The sequence below is a fragment of the Macrobrachium nipponense genome, chromosome 29 (genome assembly GCF_015104395.2).
Source record: "Macrobrachium nipponense isolate FS-2020 chromosome 29, ASM1510439v2, whole genome shotgun sequence".
In the NCBI taxonomy this organism is placed as follows: domain Eukaryota; kingdom Metazoa; phylum Arthropoda; class Malacostraca; order Decapoda; family Palaemonidae; genus Macrobrachium; species Macrobrachium nipponense.
Genome location: NC_061092.1, coordinates 12938652 through 12959699, shown reverse-complemented (window position 1 = coordinate 12959699; position 21048 = coordinate 12938652). Strand labels below are relative to the sequence as shown.

The window sequence follows — 21048 nt, the reverse complement described above, 5'->3', positions numbered from 1 at the left end:
ATTGGGTTTAAGTTGTGCAACACTAGATGAAATATAATGATTAATTACCTGGTTTTCATTACCATAATCATCCAAATGATTGCAGCAGCTTTATTATTTGAACAGAGTAGTTTTTCTGGATACAAAAAAACACCTAAACAATCAATAAAGAACATACAGTTTCATGGTTTAAAAATCAGTCTGACAGATTGAAGAATTTTAAGGTATTACTTCAGTAATACCAGATAGGCTACCTGAATAAATAAAAGGAAGGAATCATATATGTATGTAGTATTTGGTCAAATAAAAAGGAAAAATTGGTTAATATCACTGTTGCCATACAAGAAGATATTTCAAGTCCAGCACATCAGACTGAACTGCAATTGAAAAATACTCTTAAATACTTTTAAGTGACCACATACAGGCAGTCCCTGGTTATCGGCAGGGGTTCAGTTCTTGGCAGGTGCTGATAAGCGAAAAGTATCATTAACCGAAAATCGGTGCTTTATAACTCTGTTAAGGTGCTGATAACCGAAACACTGCCTGTTATGGTGCCATAAATCACTAACCAGATTGCCATTAACCGAGTCCACTGTTAATGGGGGACTGCCTGTGTATATTTGAAAATGGGTACAGTTTCTGCATCCAAACAAAAATTTTGGTTGGTTACAACATATAGGAGAGATGCCACTGTATAGTGAGGTATTTTATATTTGTCATGAACCTTACCTGCCAGATATATATATAGCTGTATTCTCCGAAGTCTGACGAATTTCAAAACTCCCGGCACACGCAGTGGTCGGCCAGGTGGTAGTACCCATTCCCGCCCCTGGGAGGCGGGCGTCAGGAAACCATTCCACTTTTCTGTCAGATATTTTCTGTCGCCGGTGCAGCCAACAAGTTTTGTTTTCTGCACCTCCGTCATTGGATTTTGGAAACTCTTTTGGTCACTTGAGTATCCCGATTGATTTTTTGGTTATTGATTTGGATCGGTGGTTAGGCATACGCTAATTGTATTGATTTTGAATTTGGCTTGATTTTTCCTTTAACTTGAGATGTCTGGATCTAGTTCGACTAGCGCCAGAGTATGTGGTGGTGGAAGAATGCCAAGGTGAGGCTACCGAAATCTTCGGTAGACCCTCATACAGTGTGCGCTAATTGTCAGAAACATGTTTGTGTGTCTGATGATCGCTGCAATGAATGTGAGAGTATGTCTGATTCTGCGTGGAAGGCGTATGAATCATATGGTGTCTAAAAATAGAAAAGATGGGTAAGAAGGAGTGTAACGCCAGTTACACATCCAGTGGAATTTATCCCTCCTAAACCTGTGATGCCTTCGGGCCCTACATTAGTGTCTGTGGAGGGTAATACCCTATCAATGATTCTTGAATCTTTGCGTAGCCTGGAATCAAAAGTGCAAGCATTAGAAGTGTTAAGTAGTGCAGTGTGTAGTGATAATGCTCCGATTGTTGCGGAAGGGGGGTCGGACAAACGATCTGACGTTCCTTCGGCAAGACCTGGGGGCGCTTCCCAGGCTTCCAAAGTTCGTAAACGGATCTTGAAAGAGTGTTTTTCGTCATCAGAATCGTCCTCCCCGCGCAGCGGTTGGAGCTTTCGGAAGCGGTCGCGCCCTTTGAAGAGGACAAAGACGATAGATGTCGCACAACAGCGGCCGCCGCCTTTGATTCCTCAGAGGAGGACGCTGCACATCCCTTAGCCCCTTCTGTTTTGCGGTCGTCTCCAGAACAATTCGAAGACTCTCCACCGAAAAAGAGAGCAAAGGTGCAAGATGTTGCACAGGCGACCGGCACCTTGGTCTAAGGGAGAAAGACGCTTCACGTCCTTTCTCTTCTTCTGTGTTGCGATCGTCGCCGGAGAGGATGTCTTTTGACGACAATGCTTTTGAGCGCCCTGGTTGCGCTAAGGATATACCTGTGGCGGTCCATGTGAGAAGGAGGAGGGCTTCCCTTCTCGCCCCTCGTCTTCTCACAGGATCAGCCCTAAATCGAAGAAGATTGAGAATTTGCAACATCAAATTGCCTTATTAGTTGCAGAGAAAGAGGATAATTCACGTCACAGGAGGAAGGATGATAAACTGCCAGTCAAGAGATCCAGGCAGTCTCCTTCTCATCGCGATTTTTCTCCTGTTACCTCGCCTTCCAGATTTCGTGCACGAAGGTCTGCAGAGCACGACGTTAAGGCGGCAGCGAGACTTGACGCCAGGCCTGACGTTCGACTGGGCGCGCTCGGCTCGACGCGCGGACGCTCGGGGCTGCATGCCAAGCGTGACGCTCGGCAGGATTCTCGGCTGGACGCTCGGCTTGACGCCAGGCATGGCGCGCAGCTGGATGCACGACGTAATGTTTCTTCAGACATTCGCCGAGATTCGGAGGATAGTAATGAATCTGAAGAAGAAAACTTGTCGGAGGAATTAACTGAAGAACAATCATCAGCAGTATCTTCAGATTACCAGGTTTTGGTTCAATTGCTTCGAACCTCCTTTGAAGAGAAGTTTAAACCTGAAGCCCCGCAGTCGCCTCCTTCACAATTGCTATCGTCTAAGGCTATCAAGACTCCAGGATTGTTGAAGATGGCTACTTCATTATCAACAAAAAGGGCTTTTAAGAAATGCAGAATTGGATGGAGTCAAGAAAGCCCGAAACAAGAACGCTTTCGCCCTACCCCCTTCAAGACTGACAGGGAAGGTAGGTCTTTGGTATGAGACAGGGGAGGAGATAGGTTTTAGAGCCCCCTCATCGTCCCAAGGTGACTTCGCTACCTTGGTAGATGCACCGAAGAGATCCTTTTGTCGACGACGAAAGTGCCCTGGACCCTTTCTGAGATGGACCATCATATGAAGGGACTCTTCCGTACGATAGAAGTTTTCAACTTTTTGGATTGGTGTTTAGGGGTCTTGGATAACCGGTCGCGTAGTCCTGATTCGCTTAGCCTCGAGGAGCTGTCCAGCGTGCTTGCGTGCATGGACAAGGCCGTCAGGGATGGTTCGGAGGAGTTGGCTTCGCACTTCTGCACTTCGATTTTGAAGAAGAGAGCGGCCTATTGGGTTTTACTGCAAAGGCGGTCTCTATCTCTCAAAAGGCAGAATTGTTGTATGCGCCTCTTTCGAGCCATCTTTTTCTCAGGCTATGGTCAAAGATCTGGCTGTCAGTCTACAAGAGAAGGCTACCCAAGACCTCCTAGCTCAGTCGGCAAAGCGTACGGTTGTTTTCTACGTCGGCACGGGCGCAACAGTTCAAGAAGCAGAACCCTTTCGAGGTGGAGTTTCCTCGAGAACATCTTCTCGAGGAAGTACACGTTCCAGAGGCAGAGTCTCGGCTAAGATCAGAGGAAAGAAATGAACCAGATATCCTTCAGCCACCAGTAGGAAGCCAGGCTTCGACTATTCTCAAAAGCTGGATAGAAAGGAATGGCGGACAGCTGGTCGCTCAACGTCATCAAGCGGGGGTGGGTACAAGATTCCTTCTTGAAACCTCCCCCACTGTGCACGACACCCAAGGATTTATCCCTATTTACCATCAGGAGAAGCAACAAATACTTTTCGATCTGCTCGAGCAGATGTTGAAAAAAAAAAAAAGAGAGAGCGGTGGAACAGGTCGTAGACCTGGAATCTCCAGCTTCCACAACAGGATATTCCTGGTGCTGAAACAGTCAGGAGTTGGCGACCAGTCTTAGATGTGAGCAGTCTGAATCGGTTCGTACAGAAGCAGAAAATTCAAGATGGAGACACCTCAGTCAGTTCTTGGGTCCTTAAGACCAAACAGATTGGATGGTTTCATTAGACCTTCAAGACAGCGTATTTCCACGTCCCCATCCATCCACAGTCGATGAAGTATCTTCGGTTTGTCCTAAAAGGGGGGACAGTTATCAATTCAGGGCGCTTGGCTTCGGATTGAGCAACTGAACCCCTATGATCTTCACGACTTTAATGAAGAACGTGGCGAGGTGGACTTCATCTTGCAAATATCAGTCTCTATGTACCTGGCACGACTGGCTCATTCGTGCCTCCACTCAAACGCGGTGTCTGAAGGATCTTCAAACAACTTTATCGTTGGTGAAGTCCCTCCCTGGGACTACTGGTGAATTTTGAAAAGTCACATCTGATTCCAACCCAATCCATCTTGTATCTGGGGATTCAGATGGATTCAGTGGCTTTTCGAGCTTTTCCGTACCAGGACGTCAGCAGCAATGTTTAGACAAAGTGACAGCCTTCCTAAGGAAAGATTCGTGCTCGGTGAGGGAATGGATGAGCCTGCTGGGGACCATTTCCTCGCTGGAGAAGTTTGTTTCCTTGGGGAGACTGCACCTCAGACCGCTACAATTTTTCTCAAGGAAAATTGGAAAGAAAGCAAGAATCTGGATATGAGCTTAAAAATTTCAAGAGAGGTAAAACATCACTTAACCCTCTTACGCCGGAGACCCTAAAAATCAAAACCTCTCCCGTATGCGGGCCTGGTTTGGATCGTGATGCGGCGGAAGTGGGAAAAAATAATTTTTTCAAAAAATTACAGCGCGCGTACTTTTGAAGATTAAGAGTTCATTTTTGGCTCCTTTTTTTGTCATTGCCTGAAGTTTATAATGCAACCATCATGAATGCAAATATACATTATCATATGTAAATAATGCGATATATGATAGCGAAAAAAAAAAAAATTCATACATAATTGTATTCAAATCACGCTGTGCAGAAAACGGTCAAAGCTAACCAGTTACTTTTTTTTTGCGTTGTATTGTACACTAAATTGCGATCATTTTGATATATAATACATTGTAAAACAATAAAAGCAACACCGGAAAAATATTATCACAAAATGATGTACGAATTCGTAACGAGCGGACGTAAAAAAATGTTATTTTCAAAATTCACCGTAATTCTAAATAATGTTCTAGAGACTTCCAATTTGTTTCAAAATTAAGACAAATGATTGAATATTACGATACTGTAAGAGTTTTAGATTAGAATTGCAGATTTCGACCATTTCGGACGAGTTAAATTTGATTCCGAATGTCGAAATTTTGTAATATATATTATTTTTTTGATATGGGACATATTTCGAAAGATCGGAAAAAGCTACCAACCGTTCAATTATTTTTTATTGTATTCTTCATGAACTTGCGAATATTTTGATATATGAAACTCTATAAAAAGGCTAATATGAAAAAGGAGCAAATATTAGGATAATGCCATGTACGTATTTCGGAGACTTGCGGCCGCGAATCGGCGCGCGTGGAGTGAAGGTAAATATATTTTTCAAAAATTCACCATAAATCACAATATTGTTTTAGAGACTTCAAATTTGTTTCAAAATGAAGAAAAATGACAGAATATTACTAGGCCGTAAGAGTTTTAGCTTACAATTGCGTTTTTCAACTATTTCGGTAGAGTCAAATTTGACGAACGTGGTTTTTCTATTTATCGTGATTTATATGCAAATATTTCGAAAAAAGAGAAAAGATACAACCTTCAATCATTTTTAGTTGTATTCTACATGAAATTACGCACATTTTCATATATAAAAAACTTTATGTAACCGCTAATTTTAAATGGTGCGCAAACATTTCGACAATCGCACAAAAAAATTCTGATTTTTTCGGAAGTTACCGCCGCGAACGTAATGTTTTTTTTTTTTTTTTTGTTTTTTTTTTTTCATAAATTCACCATAAATCGAAATATTGTGGGGCTAGAGACTTCCAGTCGTTGCAAAATGAAGGTAAATGATTGAATATTACTAGAATATAAGAGTTTTAGCTTACAATTGCGTTTTCGACCATTTCGGTAGAGTCAAAGTTGACCGAAACCAAAGTTGAAATTTTTGCACTTAACGTTATTTATATGAAAATATTTCAAACTGATAAAAGCTACAACCATGGGTTGTTTTTTGTTGTATTGTGCAGGAAATTGCGCACATTTACCATATATAAAACTTTATGTAACGGCAAATTTAAAAGGGTGCAAACATTAGGACAATCGCACGAAAAAATTTATCGGAAGAGTTATCGCACGAACGTAAGGAAAACGTTTTTTTCATAAATTCACCATAAATCGAAATGATGTGCTAGAGACGTCCAATTTGTTGCAAAATGAAGGCAAATGATTGAATATTACTATAATGTAAGAGTTTTAGCTTACAATTGCGTTTCTCGACCATTCTGTAGAGTCAAAGTTGACCGAAGGTTGAAATTTTTGCACTTATCGTTATTTATATGAAAATATTTCAAAACTGATAAAAGCTACAATCATGAGTATTTTTTAGTTGTATTGTGCATGAAAATGCGCACATTTCATATATAACTTCATGTAAAGGATAATTAAAATGGTGCAATAATTATGTCAAAGTGACGAAATAATTTCCGAGATGTGTCACTGATACTTTTAGTGCGATAAGAAAGAAATTCGCGCTTGCGCGCCTGCGTAGCGATTGTAAACAAAACAATGCCTTGACCGTGAACTCCCAGCATCCCCAAGGCGCGTGATACAAAAGTTTTCGGCTGGTAGGCTATAAGTATTTCGCGAATTTTAAAAAAAACTTTTTTGAGCCGACGATATGATAACGTCCAATCGGCATACGGGAGACATTTTGACTCGACGTTTAATACGTCCAATCGCGTAAGAGGGTTAAAATGGTGGCTAGACCAGTGAAGTTGTCGGAGGGAAGGGCGTTGTCTCTCAAGCTTCAGAGCCCCGACCTAGTGTTGTTCTCCGACGCGTCCACCACGGGATGGGGAGCAACATTAGGGGGGAAGAAGTGTCAGGCACCTGGAGAGGGGAACAGGTGTCCTGGCACATAAACCTAAAGGAAATGGCAGCCATCTTTTTAGCTCTCCAGTTTTCCAAGAAAAAGTCTCTCATCGAATAGTCCAAGTCAACTCAGACAACACCACAGCTCTGGGCGTACTTGAAGAAGCAGGGAGGAACACAGTCTCGGTCCCTTTTTGCACTGGCAAAGGAGATCTTGCTGTGGGCAAGGGTGGCACTGGACGTCACGATCCTTACAAGGTTTGTAGCAGGAGTAGAGAACGTCGGGCAGATCTCCTCAGCAGACGAGGTCAACTTCTGCCAACCGAGTGGACATCTTTGCGACGTCCAGAACGAAGAGGCTTCCACTGTACTGCTCCCCAGTACTAGACCCAGCGGCAGTGGCGATAGACGCACTTCTCTGGGACTGGACGGGGATGGACCTGTACGCCTTTCCCCCGTTCAAGATCCTAGGGGAAGTCATGAGGAAGTTTGCGGCGTCGGAAGGGACGAGAATGACTTTGATCGCCCGTTCTGGCCGGCGAGAGACTGGTTCACAGAGGTCATGGACCTTCGTAGTAGACTTCCCGAGGACGCTTCCAGTAAGGACAGATCTACTCAGACAGCCCCACTTCGAGAGGTACCACAGAAATCTCTCCGCTCTGAGTCTGACTGCATTCAGACTATCCAAAAGTTGGCCAGAGCGAGAGGCTTTTCTAGGTCAGTGGCGAAAGCTATCGCCAGTGCAAGAAGAGCTTACATCCAATGCAGTGTACCAATCGAAGTGGCAGTCTTCAGGAGTTGGTGCAAGAAGAACGGCATTTCCTCCACCACGACCTCTGTGAGCCAGATTGTGACTTCCTTTTGTATCTGAGAAGGGATCAAAAACTTGCAGTCTCTACAATCAAGGGGTATAGGAGTGTGCTTTTGCAGTTGTCTTTAGGCACAGAGGCCTGGATTTGGCGGACAACAGAGACCTTCACGATCTCTTGAGATCTTTTGAAACAACGAAGGTTCAACAACCCAGGTTGCCGTCTTGGAACTTGGATGTAGTTCTGAAGTTCCTCATGTCCAGTCCATTCGAACCTATGCATACGCTTCCCTGAAGGATGTTACTAGAAAAGCTATCTTCCTGACTGCTCTGGCGACGGCGAAGAGAGTCAGCGAGGTACAAGCGATTAGCAATACGTGGGCTTTAAAGGTTATAACGCGGTTTGTTCCTTGAGCCCAACGTTCCTGGCAAAAAATGAAAATCCGTCCAACCCTTGGCCTAGGACCTTCGAAATTAAGGGATGGCCGAAAAATCATTGGGCGTGAGCCAGAGAGAGTTCTGTGCCCTGTCAGGGCTCTAAAATTCTACCTAAAGAAGACTAAGGATTGTAGAGGTCTTTCGGATAACTTGTGGTGTTCGGTAAGGAAGCCAAATTTACCAATGTCGAAGAATGCTTTGGCTTTTTTCTTGAGGGACACCATCAAGGAAGCGCATTCATCCTGTCAAGAAAGTGATATGAATATGTTGAAGGTGAATGCGCATGAATTGAGGGCTATTTCTACGTCGGTAGCCTTCCAAAAGAACATGGCACTTAATGACATCTTGAATGCCACATTTTGGCGTAGTAAATTCAGTGTTTGCCTCTCACTACCTTCGGAGGTGAGGACTACATACGAGAACTGTTGCTCTTTGGGCCAATATGTCGCAGCAGACACTATATTGGGTACAGAGAGTATCACTCCTTCCTATCATTTAGGAAATAATATGTTAGTTTGGACTTTTTAATTTTATTTCTTTTTGTATTTTTTATTTTTAGTTTATTATTCTTATTTAGGTGTTTAGTTTATTGTGGTCTTGGGTCGGCCGCCTTAGGCGGACTTCCCTCCATTAGTCCTTGGTTGATACGAAGTTTAACCACCAGCTAGGCTAGGTCAGGTGGTAATGTTTTTGCTTCGCCCTCATAATAGGGTAAAACTGTTTTTGTCACATTGTGGTCATGCACCCGTTGACAAATCATCTGGAGCGCACCAGCTATATAGGTCACGTCCTTGCTGGCACCTCCAGTGAAGCATTAACAGCATTCGGTGTCTAATCAACACCTATATGATCTGTCACATTGTGGTCACGCTCCCCGTGACAGTCATTAGAGCGCACCAGCTACACAGGTCACGTCCTTGCTGGCACCTCTAGGAATGCATTACCCAAAACCCAAAAAATTGGAGGTCTATAATGTAGGATCTAGTTGTGTTGGTGTTCACGCCCCCAAGTTGACAGATCCTCTAGAACTCAACAGCATCGCAGGTCACTACCTTGCTGGAGTCTCTAGTAAAGCAGAAGCAGACTTGGGTGACGTACTACACGAAGTCAGCTATGCTACAGGTAAGGAACCAAGATATCAATCATGTAAATGGGAATTGTTCCCAAAAATCGAGTCTGTCTCCCCCTTCCTCCAAAGGTGGGATTCAGCTATATATATATCTGGCAGGTAAGGTTCATGAAACAAAATGATATTGTTATGATACAATAAAGTTTGTTCATACTTACCTGCAGAATATATATAATCAAAGTGGCCCACCACCTCCCCTCAGGAGACAGTGGCCCACTAGAAATATCTGACAGAAAATGGGAATGGTTCCTGACGACCCGCCTCCCAGCGGCGGGGAATGGGTACTACCCCCACCTGGTCCGACCACTGTGTTGCCGGGAGTTTTGAAATTCTGTCGGACTTCGGAGAATAAACCAGCTATATATATATCTGCCAGGTAAGTATGAACAAACTTTATTGTATCATAACAATATCATTTTTCAGTGAAAAATATGGTTTGTGTGGGAAATTTTTTCGCACCATTGCACCAATACAGTTGATTACTTTATTCCCATCATCATCAAAAAGTGCTCGGTTGGAAGCTATCGTGGCCCCCTGGTGATAGTCCTTGCCTTTAGGATTAAGTTAGATAGAACACACACATGCACATCAAGTAAGATCCAATACACAATGTTAGGTTAGGTTTTTCTCTATCTGTTTTTAACTCACCAGAAAACCCCAGTTTGCCTGTGGTTCCCTCCCCAGTTAATGTAAGGTACAGGATGCTTTTAATAGGGGTACCAAGCATTTGGGCTGTATATAAATTTAATATATCAAATTGGCCTGGATCACAAAAATCTATTATCTCACTAGTTTTCCATTTAGACCTAGGCTGAGCAGATTTTTTATTCAAGACTCTTCACTCAGAGAACGTAGCCTAAGTCCTGTCTGGTTAGCCCTTACTGCAGTCAAGTGGCAGGTATGGTTCATCTCCTGCTGCCATTGTAGCAGCCTTGGAAGTATTATAGGGTATTCAGTAGTTTTACTCTTGTAGCTTTTCTGAATTTTGTAGGCATTATTCAATTTAGATAAATTGCTAAGTCATGCAAATATGTCAAAACAAGAATGTCAAGTATGACTTACTTAACAAGAGATAGAAATGTCTGAGGGAATAATGTAAGAATCATTACCAATACATTATGGATACATTAAAACAGACAATGCAGTACTAACATTATACAATGCACTGGTTAGACCCCACTAAAAGTCTGCTGTTTTGCTGAACACTATCCCAGAGAAAGGTCATAAAATGAGAACTACCGTCAGGTAAACACGCAAGATATTTGTTCATTGATTTGTACACTAAAAAAGTTTTAGTTAAAATATCAATTAATAAAAACATTTGGGATATATTTAGGGAATAAATAACATGGACTTACATATCTAAATTGTAATTAAACCAGATCCAATGGAAGAAACCTGGAAATAGAAATGTTCAACACTTGCCAGTGTAGGAATATCTTTATGTATGAGATTGTCTCCTATTTGAACAGATTACCAATGGTGCCTCATTTTTGAACATCTATCAGCTGAGGTTATAGCAGTACACTGTAGTACCAACCAGTTCAAGAAGAATTAGGTATATCTGAGGCATATTTGTGGTACATTTTCTTTTATTTTATTTAAAGGTGTCCCTTGGGGTGGTCTAGTAATTCTGAAATGTCTGTCTATGAAGTGTAGTTATTTGTTCTTCTGAGAAGGCCTTTCTAATTATTGTTTATTTTCAGCAATGGAGATGTAGTGGAAGGTAGTGCAACTCCAGCAACAAAAGAAACCAAGAAGGGGAAAAAGGGTCGCAAGAACAAGGATGTTGACTGGGAAGATGATGTGGCAAAGGAATTGGAAAACATGACCCTGGAGGAGGGAGGAGAAAAGAAGGAAGAATCTCGTGAGCCATCACCAGTTCCAGAAAAGAAAGATAAGAAGAAAGAAAAGGTATTTTAGAATATTGCTTTGACTCATGATCATTCCTTATGGAAGATCATTTGGAATTTTGACTGCTTACTTTGTCTAGATTTTGCAGTTTCTATATTTTCTACACTAATACAAGTCATAATGTTGAACTGTACATGTGCATTTATGAGATAGTTTGGAGAAGTTTATCATAATTATCTTTTAACTTCTAATATTGCCATTACTAATCAGTAGCTTAATCAGTCCACATGATTTGATCTCATTGAAGATCATCTGTCATCTTAATGTGAGTGGTCATATATACAGACACTAAATGTTTAATGTGAGTGGTCATATATATAGACACTAAATGTGAGTGGTCATATATGCAGACACTAGTTAAGTCTTTACTAGAGTATATCAAATAAACGATGTTGTCCGGTAAATGTATTTGCAGCTTTTGCATTTAGTCTCCTAAGGTACGTTAGATATTCTATCTAAGTGATTGGATCATGGGGGATGCGTTTACAAAATTCTTAAGCAAGATATCACCAAGGTAGTATTTATTGAAATTGACAAGTCATCACTTTTATTTTGGTGACCGTCATCATTAGTTTGTTCTTTTGCAAACTTACGTATAGGTGGTTGTCTTCACACCTATTGCCCTCAAAGTCATTGCTTGTGATTGAAAGTTTTCCTTATTGGAGCTTCTATTTACTGTCTTTATTAAAGATTGTTTGACCAAATGCCAGAAAATTAACTGAGTTAGCGAGGCACTTGATGACTTGTTGAGCTTCTATGCTAAAGTAGCACAGTCTTATTTTCCCAGGAGTGGATGTGTTAATGGATGCCTTCCTAACTGTGTTGCAATGAACTCTCATTTTCTCTGTTCTGCTGATATTTGAGCAGTTTTCTGCATCATACCCCTTTTTGAAGCATTGTTCATTGCTATCTTGAAGATTCAATGTGTAAAGATCTCTGTTGCAAAATGGTTCTAATGGAATGATGTCAAATTATTATTAGTCAATGCTTATTACCAAACTTAGTACTGTAAATGTAATTTGGTTTTCTTACACTGCATACATATTACTATGTTCATAAGAGTTGGTTTACTTGTACTGCAAACATATTACTGTACATGGTGCTATTAGTGTGTTTTGCTTTGGCCCTGACATTGTGGTTTTTGTAGCATGTTGTTACTTATGTTCTGGTTGAGGAGAAAGTAGTTAACTACTTCTCTATCAAGTTTGAGTTCCTGTCATTTCTTACACAAACAAGAACAGCAATATCTCTTAGGTGCAGTGTAATTGAAGGTTTTATACATTCAACTTACCTGTCAGATATATACATAGCTATTGACTCCGTCGCGCCGACAGAATTTCGAATTTCGCGCACACGCTACAGGTAGGTCAGGTGATCCACCGCACCGCCGCTGGGTGGCAGGAATAGGAACCCATTCCCGTTTTCCATCAGATTTTTTCTGTCGGCCATACTGGCAACATCGTTGTTGGTATCTCCGGCTGGATTTCGTTTTTGGATACAATTGATCATCGTTTTGGACCCTTTGGTGACGTATTTGGATCGTTGTACTGGCATAAGCTTTTGTGGATCGTTATTTGGATTTTGGCTTGGAATTTTCATTATGATGTCTGATTCTGGAAGTGTGGTGAGAATGTGTGTGAATGAAGGGTGCAAGGTGAGAACTGCAAGGTGAGGAAGGCCGAAAGCTTCGGTGATCCTCACACTGTATGTAAAATATGCAGGAAGTATGAATGCTCGATGGATAACACTTGTCATGAATGTGAGAGTTTGAGTGCTGAAGGGTGGAAGTCTCTAACTTCTTATTTAAGGAATTATAGAAAGACCGGTTAAGGAAGTCATCTTCCAAAACCAAGCCTAGCTCTCAATCTTCAAGTGGATTGGTGAGTAATATTGTACCCTCCTCTAACATTATGAACGCTCCTTGTAATATTTCAGGTCCTTCTCCGAATGCAGATCCTACGGACTCTGCTTCGGAGATAGCAAGCCTTAAAGCTGCTTTCTTGATGTAAAAATGGAGCGTTAAAATGGCTGCCATAGAAGGTAAGCAAAGTAGTGCTGTGGAAAGTGATGTGAATTTCCCCAGTGAAGTGGAGGAGGCGTCTGATTGGCTTCACAACGCTCCCAGGCCTAGACCTCTTTCAAGCTCCCAAGCCCAGAGGAGAAGGAATGTCGAAAGCCTTACGGAGGTTATGGAGGATCCCCACCAGTCAGACGTCTCTTCGGCAGAATCTGTAACGTCACAGACTGCCATAAAACGCATTAGAAAAAGCGTTCTACGTGAATGTTTTTCGTCATCGGAGAATTCCTCACCTAAAAGAGGATGGAGATCAGCGGATCGTTCTCGTCCCTTGAAGAGGATCTGGGAAGAATCGGTCATAAACTCGAGTCCGGAACGTTTTTTCGGAGGACTCCCCGACAGAGATTAAGAAAGCAAAGGTTTTGGCTTCTTCCCGATAAGTCGTGGGGAATGGAGAAAGAAGCTCTCCTTCCTCTCGTTTAGACCAGAGAGAAGAAACGACGAAGATATTAAAGGATATGCAAGAGTCTATTGCTTCTCTAGTCGGTTGGGTTTCTTTCGAGAGACCCCCGTCCAAGAAGAAAGGATGTTAATCTTCCTGTGAAGAAGTCAAAAAACCCTTACTATCAACCTCCCAGAAAAGAAGATTCTTCTTTCGGATGAAGGGTCTATTTTTCACAGACCCGCGAGTTCGGGGCGCGAGGCGCCAGCAGGCGTGAAGCGCCAGCCGAGCGCGAAGCGCCAGCCAGGCGCGGACGGCCGCCAGGTCAAGACCGCAAAGAACTAACACGTAAGCGCGAGGCGCCAATCAGCGCGACGCGGCAACCAGGCCCTATCCGATATCGCAGGAGACGACTAGGCGCGAGAAGCTGGCCAGGCGCGAGGAGCCAGCCGCGCGTGAGAATTCCTACAAGCAGGAAGAGACAATCAGGCGCGAGGCACCATCCAGGAGCGTAGCGCCAGCCAGACGAGAAGCGCCAGCCAGGCGAAGCGCCAGACTGCCGAGAAGCCAACCAGCGAGAAGCGCCAGGCGGCCGCGAAGAGATTACAGGCGCGAAGCGCCAGCCAGACGCGACGCGATAGACGGCCGCGAAGCGCCAACCAGGCGTGAAAGCGCAAGTCTGAGCGCGAGGCGCCAGCCGCGCAAGAGGAGCCAGCGAGGCGCGAAACGCTAGCCGAGCGTGAGGCGCCAACCGCGCGAGAAGATTCAACCAAGCGCGAAGCGCCAGTCAGGCGCAAGGCGCCAGCTGATCATGAAGAGCGGCAAGAGCGAGAAGTTATAAGGGGTAATAGAAGATCTTTTCATGTAATGTCTTCGGATAGCGAGTCTCCTACAAGTAGAAACCCTAATGCAAGGAAGCAACCTGGTACATCGAAAGTTACGGTTTCAACCTCCATGTCTCAGGATGTTTTGGTGGATAAGAAAGGGAGAACTTCTAGATCTGTCAGTCTCTCTCCTCTAGGAGTATTTCTCCTATAGGGAATAGGTATCGGACAAAGATTCTAATAAAAGAGCTCGCGCTCCTTCTAGGATGGAGTTGGATGAAGTGTCGGAGGAAGAAACCCCGAACAATGAGGGGGGTATCTAACCTACAAAAGTGTTAGCCTCTCTTCTCCTGCAAGAATTTGGAGACTCTCTAAGCCTGCAGCTCCTCCTTCCCCGAGATCTCTGTTCTCCAGTACGAAGGTTCCTAAAATCGTCTTCGTATTTAAAAAATGAAACCAGCCATATCAATGAAGAGGCTATTCAATCTTTAAATAATTGGATGAAGGTGAAGAAGGAAGCTCAGAAGACAGTTTTTTGCACTCCTCATGTAAGCTCGGTAGGTAGGAGGGGAATATGGTACAGGACAGAGGAAGCGATGGGGCTTATGCTTCCATCTTCCGCGGAGGCGGATTTTTCAAGCTTGGTTGAAGCATCGAGAAGACATGCTTTGAATACAGCTAAAGCATATTGGAGCATGTCAGAATTGGATCAACACCCTCAAGGACTTTTCCATGTACTAGAAGTTTTTAACTTCTTGGATTGGTACCTTGGAGTGCTGGCCAAGAAGGCAAAAAATGAACCAGATGTTTTAGAACCTGAAGTTTTACATTGCATTTTATCCTGTATGGATAAGGCGGTTCAGGATGGTTCGGAGAATTGTCATCTCTATTTGGAGCAGAGTAGTGAAGAGAGATCATTATTTGGTTCATTTCTAACCAAAGCGGTTTCTCCTTCACAAAGGTCAGCCCTGTTATACGCTCCTCTCTCGGATCACCTTTTCCCTTTGCACTTGGTGAAGGAGATTTCAAAGTCTCTTGCTGAAAAGGCAACCCAAGACTTATTAGTACAATCCTCCAAGAAATCAAGACCAACAGTACCAGTAGCGAAGAAGACTACTCGTACTTCCGGTAGTGCCCTTTCGGAGATTTGGTTCACCTCTCGCCCCTCCTCCAACGAAAAGGAGACAGCAGAAAAGCGAGGAAGGTCCTCCTTTAGATCTTTCAAGAAATCAAAGTAGCAGCGAGGTCCTCCAAACATCTGTAGGGGCCAGGCTCCTAAACTTCGTAGGGGCATGGAAGATAAGGAAAGCTGATCCTTGACGCTAGCAGTCTTGGGGAAAAGGTTACATTATACCTTTTCAGGACAGACCACCTTTGTCGAATTCCCCAAAGGAACTGTCGGCGAAGTACAAGGACCCTGTTCTGAGGGAGACACTTCTTAGATGGTGATAGGAATGAAGGACAAAGAGGCAATAGAAGAGGTTCAGGATCCTTCCTCTCTGGGGTTGTACAACCGCCTGTTTTTAGTTCCAAAGGCATCCGGGGATGGAGGCCAGTCTTGGACGTGAGCATTCTGAACAAATATGTGGAAAAGAAAAAGGTTTCTCGATGGAGACTTCTGCCTCGGTACTTTCAGCCTGCGAAGAGGACAGGATGGTCTCTCTAGACCTGCAGGATGATATTTCCACGTTTCCTATTCACCCGTCATCAAAGAAGTATCTCAGGTTTGTGATTCAAGGGAAAGTCTACCAGTTCAGGGCCTTGTGCTTCGGCCTCTCCACGGCTCCACAGGTATTTACGTACCTGATGCGGAACGTAGCCAGATGGCTACACCGGAAGGCATAAGCGTCTCTCTGTACCTAGACGATTGGCTGATAAGAGCAAAATCCCAGGAACAATGTTTGGAGGATCTGAAGAAAACATTAGAATTGACAAAGGAATTAGGACTTCTCGTGAATCTCGAGAAATCGCAGATGACCCCCAGTCAGGACTTAAGTCTATTTGGGGATTCAGATGAATTCTCGGGATTTTCGGGTTTTTCCGTCCCAAGAAAGGATTCCTCGGGGGATTCAAGAAAGTTAACATCCTTCCTAAAGAAAGACAGGAGTTCAGCCAGGGAGTGGCTGAGCCTTCTAGGGACTCTTTCTTTCCCTGGAACAATTTGTATCCCTAGGAAGACTTCATCTAAGGCCTCTACAATTCTTCCTAAAGAGATCTTGGACTTGGAAGAAGGGCCATCTGTCGGACACTTTTCGGTAACATTAGAGGTGAAGAAACACCTAAAGTGGTGGCTGCTCCCACTCAAAGAGAACAAGGGAGTGTCCCTAGAGGTTCGGAACCCAAACCAAATCTTGTTCTCAGACGCTTCAGAAACGGGATGGGGAGAGACTCTAGGGGCAAGAGAAGTCTCTGGCAATGGAAGGAAGAACAAAAGATTGCATTGGATAAATGCCAAAGAAACTATATGCAGTGTTTCTGGCATTAAAATTCTTCGAGTCAGAAGTAAGAAATCAAGTGATTCAAGTCAACGCAGACAACACCACGGCGTTGGCTTATATAAAAAAACATGGGGGGGACGCACTCGTTTTCCCTATTCGAGATAACGAAGGATCTGTTGTCATGGACGGAGTAGAGGAAATATTACCCTCCTGACCAGATTTGTGAAAGGGGAAACGAAATATCAGAGCAGACAGGCTCAGCAGGACAAAACAAGTTCTCCCCACGGAGTGGACTCTGCACGAGCAAGTCTGCCAAAGTCTGTGGAACCTGTGGGGAAGGCCGCAGATAGATTTGTTTGCGGACGCTCCTGTCAAAGAGGATAGAGAACTTCTGCTCCTTAGTAGAAGACCCGAGAGCGATAGCGGTGGATGCCATGCTACTGGAGTGGTCGGGACTCGACGCTTACGCTTTCCCTCCATTCAAGTTGCTAGAGTAGTGATGAAGAAGTTCGTAGCATCAACAGGGACAAGATTAACTCTCATCGCCCCGTTTTGGCCATCCCAAGATTGGTTCACAGAGGTACAGGAATGGACAGTAGATACCCAAGATCTCTTCCAAACAGGATAGATCTTCTCAGACAACCCCACTTCAAGGGGTTCCATTCAAAACCTCCCCCCCCGCTTTCGCTCTGGACTGCCTTTCGACTATCGAAAGATTGGTCAGAGCGAGAGGCTTTCAAGCAAGGCTTCGAAAGCAATTGCTAGAGCCCGGAGATCGTCAACTATCCGGGTCTATCAATCGAAGTGGGATGTGTTTAGAAGATGGTGTAGAAGAATAAAGCTGTCCTCCTCCGATACCTCTGTGACCAATATAGCAGATTTTCTGTTATTCCTGAGAGAGGAATCCAATCTGTCCGTAGCTACAATAAAGGGATACCGAAGTATGCTCTCAGCGGTATTTAGAAATAGAGGCTTAAACTTGGCAGAGGATAGAGATTTGCACGATCTCATAAGATCGTTCGAGACGTCAAAATCTATATCCTCTACTCCGCCAAGTTGGAATCTGGATGTTGTGCTCAAATTCCTTACATCGGAAAAATTTGAACTCCCGACCGTGCCTCGTTCAGGGATTGGACGAGAAAGTGTTTTTGTTTTTCTCATAGCCTTAGCGACGGCTAAGAGAATAAGTGAAATCCATGCCCTAGATTCTCGGGTGGGTTTTAAAGAAAGACGCAGCCATCTGTCTTTTCAAACTCTGTTTTTGGCAAAAAACTGAGAACCCTTCGAAACCATGGCCAAGGAGTTTTGAGGTGAAAAGTCTTTCAAACTTAATGGGAGACGAAATTGAAAGAACTTTATGCCCGGTTAGAGCTCTTAGGTTCTATCTTAAAAAAGAAAGAAGAGTTGAAGGCATGTAAACAAAGTCTATGGTGCGCAGTTCGGGACACGAAAAGACCAATGTCCAAGAATGCGCTAGCGTATTTTATTAGAAGTGTGATTATGGAAGCTCATAGCGATTGTGCAGAGGATTCCTTTAAATTATTACGAGTTAAAGCTCATGAGGTAAGAGCAGTGGCAACATCATTATCATTCCAAAAGAATATGTCCATGAAGGACATTATTAATGCGACCTATTGGAGATGCAACTCGGTATTTGCATCCCACTATCTTAGAGATGTTAAAATTACCTACGACAAGTGCTTCTCTCTAGGTCCTTTTGTGTCTGCGGTATACAGTGCTGGGACTGAGGACACATACCGATCCTTAAACTTTATGAAAAGTCTAATACTTCCATACCATACTGGTGGGATGGCTCTAACTTTCTTACCTGACGGCTAGTTGTTGCACAGGCGGCCATGGCCTTGTTTAGGTAAGGAACTTTTGAGTTTATCTTACAGGATAGGCTTGGATAAAAACGGTGTCCTTTGATTACGGAGATCTCCACTATTTGAGGCAGTTTTTTGTGTTACTATTGGTAAAAGTGCTTGGTGTCGCACAGGCGGCATAGCCCTTGCTAGTGAGAAATAGAAATGTGCTTTTAAACGGAGTAGGATTAAAGACATTGTCTAAATTCGTACATGGACCTCTCCTTTTAAGACGGTATCAGGATTTTCTGCTGACAAGAGTGCTTGGGCTAGCACAGGCGGCTTTTGGTGCTTTTGACAGTATGAGAATGTGTATAGGTCTTACAAGCGAGGTAGTACAAATTGAAATTATATTTGTTTATTTTTATTTTTATTTATTTTTCATAAAGAATTAGGGTAAAATATGTGATTGAGTTTTTTGGTTTTTTGGTTTTTGCAAGGAGTCCGGGGTTTTTTATGACTTCTTGCAATCTTAGACAAAACATTTGGTTAGGTTAAGGTGATCAGGATCGGATTGTGCTCCTTAGAAAAAAGGTTTCTTGTCATATAAGTGGATTGAAACCCTTTGACATAGCCCTTATAGGATCGGCCAAGTAAGTGGATAAGACCCCTTTGGCAGACCTACAAGAACTCTTAGCAATAGATCGATATCTCGCTGAGGCTCTTGAGACTAAGCAGACTTCTGGGCATTAACCATGAAGTCTTCGCAGTCTAAACAGGTAGGAACCAAGGTTTTATGTTATTAATACCTACAAACGATTGTTGTGTTTTCCTGTTAAATCAGTTATTAGCTTGTCTTTACTTCCTCCAATGTGTGAATCAGCTATGTATATATCTGACGGTAAGTTGAATGTATAAAAATGATATTGTTATGATACAATAAAGTTTTATACATACTTACCTGGCAGATATATACAATTAAATTACCACCCAGCCTCCCTCAGGAGACAGATGTGTAAGAAAAAATCTGATGGAAAAAACGGAATGGGTTCCTATTCCTGCCACCAGCGGCGGCGCGGTGGATCACCTGACCTACCTGTAGCGTGTGCGCGAAATTCGAAATTCTGTCGGCGCGACGGAGTCAATAGCTATGTATATATCTGCCAGGTAAGTATGTATAAAACTTTATTGTATCATAACAATATCATTTTGGAGATAGGTTATGTATTGAAAACTATTAAGCAGAATCATTAGACAATATATTGTATGTACATAGGTTAAAACTGCTCCCAAATAGATACCTGCCATGAGTGCTCAATGGTTCACTGGTATGATGGTACGTACATACTTCTGCCAGAAGTGGGTAAAAGTTGCATTTGCACAGTTACACAATATCCCTCTTACGCCGATTGGACGTATTAAACGTCGAGTCAAAATGTCTCCCGTATGCCGATTGGACGTATCATACGTCGGCTCAAAAAAGTTTTTTTAAAAATTCCGCGGAAAAATACTTATAGCCTACCAGCCGAAAACTTTTGTATCACGCGCCTTGGGGGATGCTGGGAGTTCACGGATCAAGGCGTTGTTTTGTTTACAATCGCTACGCAGGCGCGCAAGCGCGAATTTCTTTCTTATCACACTAAAAGTATCAGTGACATCTCGGAAATTATTCGTCACTTTGACATAATTTTGCCCACCTTTAAGCTTATCCTTACATGAAGTATTATATATGAAATGTGCGCAATTTCATGTAAAATACAACAAAAAAAATACTCATGATTGTAGCTTTTATCAGTTTTGAAATATTTTCATATAAATAACGATAAGTGCAAAAATTTCAACCTTCAGTCAACTTTGACTCTACAGAAATGGTCGAGAAACGCAATTGTAAGCTAAAATTCTTATATTATAGTAATATTCAATCATTTGCCTTCATTTTGCAACAAATTGGAACGTCTCTAGCACATATTTCGATTTATGGTGAATTTATGAAAAACTTTTTTCCTTACGTTCGTGCGATAACTCTTCCGATAAATTTTTTTTGTGCGATTGTCGTAATGTTTGCACCCTTTTAAATTTGTAGTTACATAAAGTTTTATATATGGAAATGTGCGCAATTTCATGCACAATACAACAAAAAACAACCCATGGTTGTAGCTTTTATCAGTTTTTGAAATATTTTCATATAAATACGTTAAGTGCAAAAATTTCAACTTTCGTGTCAACTTTGACTCTACCGAATGGTCGAAAAACGCAATTGTAAGCTAAAACTCTTATATTCTAGTAATATTCAATCATTTACCTTAATTTTGCAACGTCTTTGAAGTCTCTAGCACAATATTTCGATTTATGGTGAATTTATGGAAAAAAAAAAAAATTTCCTAACGTTCGCGCGTAACTCTTCCGAAAAATCAGAATTTTTTGTGCGATTGTCGAAATGTTTGCACCATTTAAAATTAGCTGTTACATAAAGTTTTATATATAGAAAATGTGCGCA

At 42.6% G+C, this 21048-nt stretch overlaps 1 protein-coding gene across 1 annotated transcript in view; it reads left to right on the top strand.

Moving 5' to 3' along the window:
• The first annotated feature begins 10799 nt into the window (after positions 1 to 10799).
• The window catches only part of LOC135206129 (eukaryotic translation initiation factor 5B-like), a 72174-nt gene continuing 61925 nt past the window's right edge, over positions 10800 to 21048 (top strand). Inside the window, exon 1 of the mRNA XM_064237379.1 lies at positions 10800 to 11025. Coding sequence (XP_064093449.1) covers positions 10939 to 11025 — 87 coding nt within the window. The 5' untranslated portion in view covers positions 10800 to 10938. The remainder of the gene's footprint in view (positions 11026 to 21048) is intronic.